The 12,867-nt window shown below is 35.7% G+C and overlaps 1 protein-coding gene across 1 annotated transcript in view; it reads left to right on the top strand.

Annotated features, from left to right (window-relative positions):
* The window catches only part of SDCCAG8 (SHH signaling and ciliogenesis regulator SDCCAG8), a 261,817-nt gene that overhangs the window by 126,244 nt on the left and 122,706 nt on the right, over positions 1-12,867 (top strand). Inside the window, 1 exon segment of the mRNA XM_079904984.1 lies at positions 7,104-7,246. Coding sequence (XP_079761110.1) covers positions 7,104-7,246 — 143 coding nt within the window.

The following is a 12,867-nucleotide window of genomic DNA, read 5'->3' as shown; positions in this document are numbered from 1 at the left end:
CTCGGGGGGGACAGGGTGCTTCGTGTCGCAGGTGACCATGGGTGGGAGCCCTTCCTAGTGCCCAGGGAGCCGGCGTATGGGGTGAGAGGCTGCAATGGCGTCCCCGCCCCTTGCGTGTCACTCAACAATGGTGCTTAGCTTCAATCCGCAAATGGAATGCTTGCGGAGGAAACCCTGACGGCCATAGATTGCCTCACTCCTGTTACCTTAGGCTGTCTCCTACAGCAGTCGTCTTCCTGGGTTTGCTTTGCAAACCCCACATTCCAGCTTCCAGGCCCTGTCTGCACCAGCGAACACACATCTCAGGCTGGGGCACGGACCATCTGTGTAGGTCTCACTCTGTCCTGCCTGCCACTGACCAGTTGCTGTGCTCTCCTCTAATAGCCCCCGATGCTCCCCTTCTGTCCCAACTGATCTCCCCGCCAGTGAGGGGGCTCCCCCAGATGCAAGAACCTCTCCTCTCCTTCAGCACCTCCCCCCCCCCGCAGGGAGCTGTCCCTCTTCCTCTCCTCTTCTTTTTCCCTTCTGTTTTCTTTTGTCCTACCCAGTTACACAGGGGTCTTTCTTGTCCTTTTAGGTGTCTGAGGGCCTCTGCTAGTGTTCAGCCAGTGCTGTGTGAGAACTGTTCCACTTCTTTTTTTTTTTTTTTTTTTGCGGTACACGGGCCTCTCACTGCTGCGGCCTCTCCTGTTGCGGAGCACAGGCTCCGGATGCGCAGGCTCAGCGGCCATGGCTCACGGGCCCAGCTACTCCGCGGCATGTGGGATCCTTCCGGACCGGGGCACGAACCCGTGTGCCCTGCATCGGCAGGCGGACTCTCAACCACTGCACCACCAGGGAAGCCCTGTTCCACTTCCTGACGCATCTGTGGGGAGAGGTGAACTCCATGTCCTCCTACTCCTCCACCATCTTGGCTCCTTCCCTACTTTTTAAATTGTAGGATCATGAAGTCGATTTTATGAGGTGAAACCAAAACTTTTTTTTTTTTTAAACGTGGAATAAAGTAAGAAGGAATAGGAAATGTCTGAGTGCTTCACATATAATGAGGATTAATATTGTTTTATGAAATGTTACATTTATACATGTATGTGGGAGAGTGTGCATGTTTCTAAATTGTGATGTGAAATGGATTTGTTACTATGGATCTTGGTTAAAAAGAGAAGAAAAGAAAAAAGATTAAAAGCTATTGTCTAATTTATGGTATGGTATGGAGGAGCAATGTCAGTACATCTGGTTCAAGACTTAGATTTACTTCTTTGGACAATCATTCAATGTTTTTGACCCTCAGTTTCTTATTTGGAAAAACAAGGATACCTGCCCTATATGCTTCATGCAGTTGTTTCAAAAATAAAATACATTCTAAGATGATATACAGTTGTAGCACTTTTTGTTCCTTTAGAGTGGTTTGTCAACTATTTTATATTGAAGGAACTCATGGTTTACAATAGCAATCATTTATGCTCATGTTCACCAACCTTCAGGTCAGCTGGAATATCATTTGATCTGTTGTGCTGCATTTGACTGGGTGGCTCTGCTTCAGGTTGTGGGTTGTGGGTTGTCTTAGCTATAGTTTGGGTTTGGTTCTGATCCACATGTATTTATTGTGTGGTCCAGGCAAAAGGGGCAGCAGCTATCCAGGGCATGCTTGTCTCATGGAGAATCACCAGAATATAAAGACAAAGTCAAACCACATAAACATATTTATGACTTCTGCTTTCATTATAGACATGAAAATTCCATTGGCCAAGTGAAATCACATGGGTAAGCCCAAAGTCACTGGGGAGAGATAGCGTATTCCAATCCCAGTGGGAGGGTGATAGAAGTGAATATTTGCTGAAGAATAATCTAAACTATTACATTACCCAAAAATCATTTCATCCAAACTTTTCTTAAGTACTTCATTCTCAAATATGAAAAGACAGCCAAGTATCACTATGTATTTGAAGAAAGCCTCTTACATGATAGAGTGTCTAAAACACATAAATAGCAAAAAAGGAAACTGAGGCAATATTAACAGAGGAGAACATTTAAAATACGTCAATATTTTAATGGAGACATACAATATTATATTAATAAGATAAAAATAGCATGCTATATAAAAACAATGAAAAAAGAAATAGCTCATGGAAATGAAAACTGTGCTAAGATTTTTTTCTTAAATTCAATAGAATTTTTGGAACATGAAGTCAAGGGACTATCTCAGAAGTTAGAATCAGAAAACAAATACAGAAAATAAATAAGAAAATTAGATGATCAATTCAACAGAGCCAAAAACCAATGTCCAGGAGTTCCAGGAAGAGGAATTATTAAAATATATAGCATCAAAATATTTTAAAATAATAGTACAAGAAAATTTCTTCAAACTAAAGAAAACAAACCTCCAGATTGAAAAGGGCCTACTGAAAACCTAGCACAATGCATGAAAAAAGGCCCATCCCAAAGTCTAACATTGTAAAATTTTTAAATTCCAGGGAAAAAATTATTATAAAAGCTTTCAGAAACAAAAAAGCAAATCATAGACCAAGTATTAGGAATCAGAATGGCATAGGGCTTTTAAATTGTAATATTACAATCTTGAAGACAGTGGAGTAATCCCTTAAAAATCCTGAATGAAAATTAATTTCAGCATAGATATTCATACCTAGCCAAATTATCAAGTGTATGCATAGAACAACAGCATTTTCAGGCATACAGATACTTTTTGAAAATGTATTATTCATGTAACATTTCTTGTGAAAGTTACCTGGAGAATGTATTTCAACCAAAAAAGGGAGTAAACTGTAAAACAGGATGACTTAAAACCCAGAAAATAGGAAACTCTAATAGGAACATGGGTAAGGCTTAACCCAAGACAGAGATCAACCAGGCCAGACGTAAGTCACCAAGAAGGATATATCTAGGAAAATAATTTAACAGAACTGATGATTTATCTGATATGTTTCATTATTTGAAAAAATTTTATTGATGGGTATTTGAGTGACCTGTTTGAACATTTGGGGAAAAATGTTACTTACCTAGAAAAATAACTATTAAAAAGCAAGCAATTAATTCTACATAAATAATAAAATGTTTTACAAGAAAATTAATTTAAGCAGAATAATGCTTGTCTCAGTAGTGAATAGTATTTCTATAATCATTATAATGTGAATGAACTACTGACTAATGATTTAACCAAAATTGTTATATGGGAGGATGAGGTAGGTATATTGGGTGGTATAAGAGAGCTAAATCACTACCTTTTTTAATATAGGAAGTCAGTAGATGATGTCTAATGTAGCAAAATCAAGGGATAGCATTATAAGTCTGTTACTTAAAAGTATGAAGATAAATATCAAGGGTGGATACTGTGTGCCATTGAGGATTAGGCTTGGAGATGGGTGTACTATCTGACTTAAATTAGGCACATTACTTTGATAAGAAAATCTAAATCATTATAATGAAGTTTACCATGATTAATAAGAAAATTTGGTACATTGCAGATTATAAATGAACAGTAATGAGTCTCCCTTTCTCCACATCCCATCCTTGGTACTATTCTCCTGAGGTAGCCACTTTTAACAGTTTCTGCTTTTAGTTATTCCTGTGGTTACATTCATGACTTGAAGTGTATCTTTTGGTACAGTGTAAAGCTATCTGGACTCGTCTTTGCCTGGTTAGCCAAAAGATGGCCATATCAAACTGCATTGTACATTGCAGGTTAATAGTGTACTTTGAGAGTAGTGTACAATTGGCCTACGACTGTTGTTGGTCTTTAATCCCTGAACCACTACGTACAGCCAAGGAAGCAGCCTTGACCTAGTTGGGTGAGGCAAAGGGTTACCCTGCCAGTGGGAGTATGGCATTTCTGGCAAGAGATTCCTCTTCTAACTGTTGGAGTTGGTGCCATGGCAGATTTTCCTGACTCAGGGAGTAAGTGTTGAGCCCTGGTCCAGCTGGTTAGATTATTTGTTGATTTTGATTATCTGCACCAATAAGCTGTTTCTCTGGCACAGATAATCAGAAGCAGGCAGTAATTTTCCATCTTCCTAGCAAAAATGCTTTTTGCATTTTGAAATTATAATAAAGTTTTATTCAGTTTTCTCCAAAATAGGACTTTATCTGGAAATTTTATTGAACTAAATCAAGAACTCTTTAGTCCTCAGTGATAACTATATATCCTTAGGCAGGTCTTCTTCTTCTACTTATATTTTTGCTCTTCTTAAAAGACAGAGAAAAATCAGTAGTAATGATACTAGTTGTCTTTTTTTCAGCTCTTACTATATGCTAGGCACTCTGCTAAGTACTCATCATCTCATTTTATCTTCACAGTAGTTTTAGGAGGTTGCTAGAGTTATCACTCCCATTTTAGACTGAAGAAACTGATAAGACTTGTGTCACTTGTCCAAGGTCACAGAGCTGGAAAGTGCCAGAGCTGTGTCTGAAACCCTGATTTGTGTTGACTCTTGGGCCCATGTTCTTTATCTCTGTGTTTGACTGACTTTCAGTGTGGCCTCTGACTTTTTATTACATGAGATTAAGAAAGCTGCTGCTTTATGCTTAAAACCTAATTACCAATGTAAGGTTACATACGTTGTTGTTGTTGGAAAATACTTATAAAACTTGTTGCACATTTTCTTTTTTATTTTAATTAATTAAATTTATTTTATTTTTGGCTGCATTGGATCTTCGTTGCTGTGCATGGGCTTTCTCTAATTGCAGAGAGTGGGAGCTACTCTTTGTTGTGGTGCGCGGGCTTCTCATTGCAGTGGCTTCTCTTGTTGCGGAGCATGGGCTCTAGACGCTCTGGCTTTAGTAGTTGTGTCACGCGGGCTCAGTAGTTGTGGCTTGTGGGCTCTAGAGTGCAGGCTCAGGAGTTGTGGCGCACAGGCTTAGTTGCTCCGCGGCATGTGGGATCCCCCAGGACCAGGGCTCGAACCTGTGTCCACTACATTCGCAGGCGGACTCCTAACCACTGCACCACCAGGGAAGTCCTTGTACCTTTTCTTTTGAAGAAAGTTTGGAATTTTATACATTTTCTATTTCTGTCATTTTTTTGTATCCTCTCAATTCAAAATTCTTTGTTGTCTCCTGATAGCTCTCCTTTTATTGATATTTACATATACTCATCATGTTCTCTTTATACTTCTGTTTTAAGTATCTCTGCTTCTCATGTTTGGAGTATTGCACCTGTCTTTTTGTGGTCTCCCTACTGCCAGTCTCTACTATCTTAATGATCATACACATTGATCCAGTTTTTTGAAGATCTGCTCTCATATTGCATACCTGTTTAAACCATTTTTTCCTCATTCTCTATAAGAAAAATACAGCTTTATAAATCTAGAATTCAAGATGTTTCATAATTGGTCTAATCTATCATTGCATGAGTTTATGTGGCCTTACCTTCTTTCCCACTTTTCTTGCCCATGCTAGTATATCCCTAATCTGGCCTACTGAAGCACAGATTTTCTCTAAATCTCATTTGTTGTTTTTTATATGCTTTGTATTTTGATAGTCTTTTTGTGTGTTTATGTCTCATTTACTCAACTGAATTGTTAAGTCCTGAGTGTAGAGATGGAAACTCTGAGTCCACCATAATATTTAGTATAGATTCTTGCATATAGCACTGTGTAAAAAAATTAATGAATGAATTTTTGAAATTTTAAAATTAATGTATAATTCCAATTCTATATTTCTTTGCTTTTTTGTTATTTCTTAAATGTTAGACAAAATTTAGGAGACTTTTCTATTATATTTTTCCATCTCTTTATTTATGTTTAGTTATGAATGGAAATATATTGATATAACTTTAACAGTTAAAAATATTTTAAACAAATCAGTTTCACTTAGTATCCTAATCTGAAAGATATAGAAAATCTACTCTGAATGAAAGCAATATACTCATTATTACTTAGGATTTTTTAAAATAAATAACTTATAGTAAGTTGTTTTATTATATTGTTGGTAATGTACAGTTTTGATGGGGATAAACTGAATATTTGTAGTGTAATAAATGTAGAAAAATAAATTATTTAGTTTATCCTGCCTGATATATTAAATATAGTTGTAGATTGTTCAGAATGTTGAATAATGACATGAGGAAATTAGAATGTACTTAAATACCAAGTTTAAAACTCTACTTAGACATGGTTTTGTTTTCCAAGAGTAGATTGCATTTTTGTGTATTAAAATTGCTTCTTGCTTTCTGCTGAATTTGAAAACGTTTCAACCCTTTACTTTCCCCTTTTTTGTTTTTCTTGTTTTAAGAGTCTGAATATTTATCTCTTCTATTTTCTTTTTTTTTAAATTATGGATGTTCCATAATAAATAAATATTTGTACTTTAATGTATAAATTATTTAAACTATGTTCTATGTAACATATTTTTGCTTTGAAATATTTGAGTTTCAGTAAAAAAAGGATAATTTCATACTGAGACCAAAGAATAAACTACCATAAATTTTAGATGTTTATTAATCTTAGAGTGCTTTTGTTGCCTTTTTAAAATGCAATTATAATGCAATATTATTTTAGCTCAGAAATGTCATACATTCAGAACACTTGAAGGTTCTCATGCTTTATTTTTTTCCTAAATTATTGTTTTCCAAATAATATTGTGCATCATAATGATGCCTTCTTTTACACCTCACATTTTTCTAAAAGATATCTTAAATTATTTTACGATCTAATTTGGTTTTCAAAACATCCAAATGAAACCATAAATGTATCTTTTAAAAAAAAGAGTCTCATATTTGATGTAAATCACTGCACATGTCTGATCTAATCTCACAAACAGAAATGTTGTATTTTAAATATAGTGACTTTTTAAGTTCGTATTATTTTTTAAAGGGACTGAGCCTTAGATTCAAAGTGCAGATTATCCATTTTGACTATTCTCATTTAATCATTTCATTTTTAAAATTAGGCTGAATCTTACGATCTGAAAAATCCTCACTAATGTGCAGTTTGGGTTGTGTTAGTTCCCTTTGTCATAAAATGGAAGCTAGCCTAAATTTTCTAATAATTTTTCATCACATTAAAATTCATGGCAAAAATAAAAATGAGATAATTTTGAATTCAAGTGCATATATTTTATAGGATGCTTTTTCCCTCTTCTCTCTACCTAAGGAAATAGAGAAATTGAGTTTAGAACTGAGTGAAAGCAAGCAGCACTTGGAACAGGAGCAGCAGAAGGCAACCCGGGCCAGAGAGGAGTGCCTGAAACTGACAGAACTGCTGGGCAAATCTGAGCACCAACTGCACCTCACCAGGTACTGCCTAATCCCATTATGCACCATAGCACCAATTTCATTCCACTGATTTTTGCCACAGGCTTCCAAACAGTTGTTAGAGTTAAGTCTTAGTCATTCAATTAACACACAGTTTTCAGGCATATTAAGAAAAGTGGAGATGTGGTAAGCAAAACACCCAGACATGTGAATGATAAGTGTGGCAGGGAATTACTGATATATTACAAAACCTTTCATCTACAATGCTCAAATATTTAGGTGATTCTCTATCAATATAAGCAAAATGACATATTTCTTCTACCACTACACTACCTCTCCTGTTAATTCTGTGTCTAATAAAAATGTTGAACTGAAGTATCTGAGGAATATATTTAGGAAAATAATCAGATACTGTCAGTGGTGAAAGAGACAAAGTAAGAGACATTCTAAGATGCAAACTAAGATGGAACTGATACAAAATAAGCAACCTGAGTCCTAAGGAGGTGTAAAATTTAGAGATGAAATTGATTAGCACTGTTCATGTTTAAACCATTACTATAACCATGCTTACACTATCGTGATTTCAAATTACATTGCTTCCATCATGAGATATTGTGATGTGATCATCATTGTCATAAAACTTTAGTAAACATGTAGCTCAGCCCTAAATTACAGTAAGACATTTTTGGTAGTAAACATTGGGCAATTTGTTGTATTGAAAACACACACACACATACATAAATATACACAGAGAAAAATTTAAACTGAAATTGTAGGTAAGTCACATTACTATATAAATGGGTTCCTTTTCCCTTTGAGTTTTAGTACAATTTTTCAGTTTTCAGATCAAAGCTTTGGGTTTGTTCAATTCTTAGAGTTTTTCAGTTTTTAGAGAGAACTTTGTCTAAATACACATGTAAGTTTATAGAATCTGGTTTATTCATAAATTAGAAAAACACTGGTCTTCTAATCATAGTAATATGTTGAATTTAAACTATGAAAGGGGACTGATCCCTTTTACATTAAATATGACAATGTAATTCTGAGCACGGTATGATAACAGATGGAGAAAAGCACCACTTGAACAGCCTGCATTTGGAGAAAAAAAAATATTCTAGAGGTTGGTGAACCTCCCAAACTTTTGGGTTAGTGTTAAGATGCCTCTAGTTCTGTTAAAATCAAACTCGGTTAAAAACATTTTGTTATGATAATATTCCAAATGGTTTACCAACTTCCTTTTTAAACAATGAAAGATAAAGAGAAGAAAGAAGGAGAAAGAGAGAAAGGAAAAAATGAAAGAAAGAAAACAAATCATTTATACATGTGTGATATCTGGAAAAATCCCAAGAGATGAAACACTTTTATGATAAAAAATTGCTTAATATTGCAGAATAGTAACCATTCTTTTAATGCCCATTTAGAATATTGTCATTATAGAACTAAGAATGTAATGTTAACATAGTTCCTATGGTTATTTAATCTTAGAAGTTTTGGAATTTAGCTTGATCATGATAGTTAATCGTTCTTCTTCTCTGTCAGACTTCTATTGAGAACCAACCATTTGTGTGCTAAGTACCACTAACCCACAGAAATAGGACAGCTTTTAATGTCAGTGTGGCTGAGCTTCAATAAATAAATATTAATGCTGGTTTTGTCCCCTTTGCCATTCTGTCTTATTCAGAGAGTTAATTTCTGAAGTCAAAGTCCATAGAGAGCTTTCCTGTGCAGTATCAATTTGTACTGTCTGACAAGATCCATTTCTTGCAAGTAAAGCATATTAAGATGCAGCAACTGCTGAAAATGGACTGGTGGTAACTAATTCCTTTGTTCTTAAGAAAAACGATTTTGCTTGGTTCCATAGAAAGCTTTTTCTATTGAGCTTTATTTACAACAAGTCTACCAAAATTTAACTTAGTCTTATAGAAAATAAAACTTAATTACCTATTTTCTAAAAGTAGTACTCTTTTGTAAGCATTTTACACTTAGTCTATATTGATGTTTTATAAAATCCACATTCATAAATTTAAAGATGACAATAAAAAATGGAAGGAACTGTGTATATCTCTCTTTTGCACTGAAAATGTGACTTGGTTGTTGGGCTAAATATTTCTGATATATAGTTTGGGGTTTTTTAGAGTTTGCTTCCCCTCACCATTCTTTATTGATTCATATACTCAAGTGTGTGACTGGGAAACGTCATGTCTTTCTTTTTCAGTGTAAACCAGCTGAAATAAATAAATCCCACACAGGTAGTGCTTCATTTAGTCTAATTTAAATATTTTGAGTGGCATATTCTAAACAAAGTTTAAAATTAAATATGAAAAAGATGATATAAAGTAATGATAAAATAAGAATTCAAATCTTCTAGGGCAAAGACAATTAAAACTGGGGTAGAAATCCATAGGCCAATCTGAAAGAAAAATAACCTATCACTTTTTTGGAATTTCCCTTTATTGTCTAATTGGATTTAAAAATGGAAAATAGAAACTCATTTATTGAAGGACACAATTAGTAAATATAACATTCACTTATTTAACAAGTATTTATTGAGCACCTACTATCTTTTAAGTACATTGGATGGCCCTGGACATAGAGAGAAAAAAAAACTCAGTTCCTACCCTTAGGTTGTTCACACTCTACTAAGGAGCCAGATCTATATATGCAATTATAGTAGAGTGTGATAACAGTGTAATTAGAGAAGTGAAGATTGCCACAGGAGCACATATAAAGGAGAACTGGCTCATTCTACATTGCCACTGAAGGTGATAGGGAAAGCTTTCTGAGTTCATGAATAGGAGTCCTCAGAGTGGAGAAAGGTGGAGTGAATACCCCAGGTAGAGGGAACAATATATGCAAAGACATAAAGATGGGAGGGAATATAAACTCTACAGTCACATTAGGTGTTTGGCAAGAGATAAACCTGGAAAGGGGAGAGGAACCAGAGGAAGGGTCTTGTGGGCCATATTCTGGAGTTACTCTTGATGTACTTTAATCAAGGCTGCCAACATGATCAACTTTTTGGGTTGGGATCCTGACTCAGACAGCCGTGTGGAGAGTGAACTTGGAGAGTTGTTGTAGGAGACAAGAAGGCCAGTTAGGACAGAGGTGGCAGCTACAGCCCATAGGCCAAATCTGGCACATCATCTGTTTTTTTATGGTCCATGAGCTATCAATGTTTTCTATATTTTTAAAGGGTTGGGGGGAAAAAAGAAAAACAATGTTTTATGACACATAAAAATTATACATGCATAAGTAAAATTTTATTGGACACGGCCATGATTATCCTTTATGTATTATGTATAGCACTGCCATGGCAGAATTGAGTATGGTCCTCAAAGCCTAAAATATTTATTATCTGGACCTTTATAGAAAACGTTTACAGTTCCTCAGTTGTGAGGCTGTTTAACTCAAGTAAGAAGTCAAGAGAGCTTGAACTATGATAGAATCCAATGTGTATTTAAAGAAGGTAATTGAAAGGCACTGTGAAAACAGATTGGTTGTGGAAGAGATGATTGGCAGAGACTCCAATTAGAATATAAGTACAGTAGTAGTCCTCAGCTGTGACTGAGCCAGTAAAATGGAAAGGAAATAGTATCTTCAAGAGGCATTTAAGGTAGTGCTAAGAGAGGCTAGAATTAAAGGTGATTCCAAAGTTTCTAGCCTATGTTAACTGGATGATCCATCAATTCAACTAGGGAATGTAAAAGGAATAGCAGAGGAAAGAATATGTTTTATTTCGGAACTCCAATGGAGATGTCCAGTGTAGATCTAGCATGAGGAGAGAGATCAGGACGAGAGGTTTAGATCTGGATACTTTTACATAAAGATATTGTAGCCGAAGGAGTGGGTGAAAGCAAGTAGAGAGGACCATGTTTTCAAGTACTGTGGAAGAATAGCTAAGGAGACTGAAATGGGACCTTCAGTGTATAAGAAAAGAATAAAGAGTGATTCAAAGTATGCTTTTGGTGAAGTAACAATTAAAACCACACACTTTACTAAGGGTGTGGGGGGGGACGGTTGGTAGGTATCCTAGGGTTAAGGAAACTGAGTTATAGTATCTTCTCACAGGCATTCACTACCTTTGCAACTTTTGACAAATTACTTAATTCTTAGAACCCACATAACTTACCTATAAAATTAGGTTAGACTAGATCATCAAGTTTCCTTCCAGCTCTGATAGTCAATGATTCTAACAATGATTTAAGACAATGCATTATTAAATTCCTGTTTCTGGACATTAGGTATTTAAATTGCTTGGAGTATCCTGTGTTTAAAACGTTTCCTTAGTTTGAAGCCCAAAGAGATTTCATAGAAATGTCCTTCCTACCCACCATTTACATTCATCATAATTTAGGCTCTGCCAGCTTCTCATAAGGGTTATGAAAATTCTCTCCTAACATCCTTCCAGTCTCTTGTGCCAGCCACTGCTAAGTGCATATCCATAAGCACTGTCTTGACTCTGTTACCTGCTCTCAAAACCTTTCTTGGTGCCATGCTATTGTAGAAGGTCCAGACCACTCAGCATTTAAGGTTGCCTGACAGGCTCCCAACCTTCTGGTTTTATTTCATTGCTACCAGTTTCATCCTCTCACAGGCTGATTTCTAACATGTGATTTAAGCAGATGCAGCCCTCCTTCAACTTTTGGACTTTTCTCCCCCTTTACTGTTCTCTGCACCCAGAATACCCCTTTGAGCTTCTCTAGCCCTATTGTAATTTTACCTTCTTTTCCAGGTCTCCCTGAAATCCTGATTTTTCCACTGTAGTCCTCCCTGATGACCCATGCCAGAGAGAGCACGTTTCCCTCTGAATCATCCTTCCTACTTAGAGCTGAAGGCATTTCCTACTACTGAACAAATTCCTCAAAACAGGAAAAATGAAAATCTGAAAAAAATAAATTCATACTCTGAAGTTTTTATGTACCTGCTAGTCTTCCCTTCTATAATGCATTATTCCTCAAGTGGGAGGAGAGGCCTTATTAATATTATATTTTTTAGAGCACCTACCTCAGCCCTTTGCAAAGAGTTGGAGCTCAATAAGTCATTATTATAGGAATGGTTAATATATTGCAAGTTTACGACTATTTGTTTAAAGCCCAGTATTGATATATAAATAAACAAATATATACATATATATGTATTATCAGGTATATCAGGGTAAAAAATAAGACATGGAGATAAGATTGAAAATTTTTGTTGGGAATTTTTCTTGTACATATTATAGTATGTTATGATTTTGTAATTTTTTTTTCATTTTTAACTTAGTATGCACACACATGTTTAAGCATAGCCGAATCAAATGATAGCCATTCTAACAATTCAAGTAGGGTAGGTAAAGTGTAGTATGCCTTTTCCCTAAATATGCTCACTTGAAAACCTCAGACACACACACACACACACACACACACACACACACACACACAAGATTTTAAACTAGAGGTCTCTGTAATTAAAAGATGGCCCCTCTGACAGTGTTTGAAACCAGTGCCTAATAAACATGATCATTAAGCATACATAGCCCAGTATACATGGAAACAAAAGCAAGGCTACTCCCTTCCCAGTTATGTCTTTGCTAGTAGTAGTCAAACAACTTCTTTCTTTTCAATAACAAACTTCGAGGTACATTTAAAGATATCTGTTCATGTATTTGCTCACTCTGCATGAAA

This window comes from Stenella coeruleoalba (genome assembly GCF_951394435.1).
Source record: "Stenella coeruleoalba genome assembly, chromosome: 1".
NCBI classification, from domain to species: domain Eukaryota; kingdom Metazoa; phylum Chordata; class Mammalia; order Artiodactyla; family Delphinidae; genus Stenella; species Stenella coeruleoalba.
This window is presented reverse-complemented; position numbering and strand designations above follow the sequence as displayed.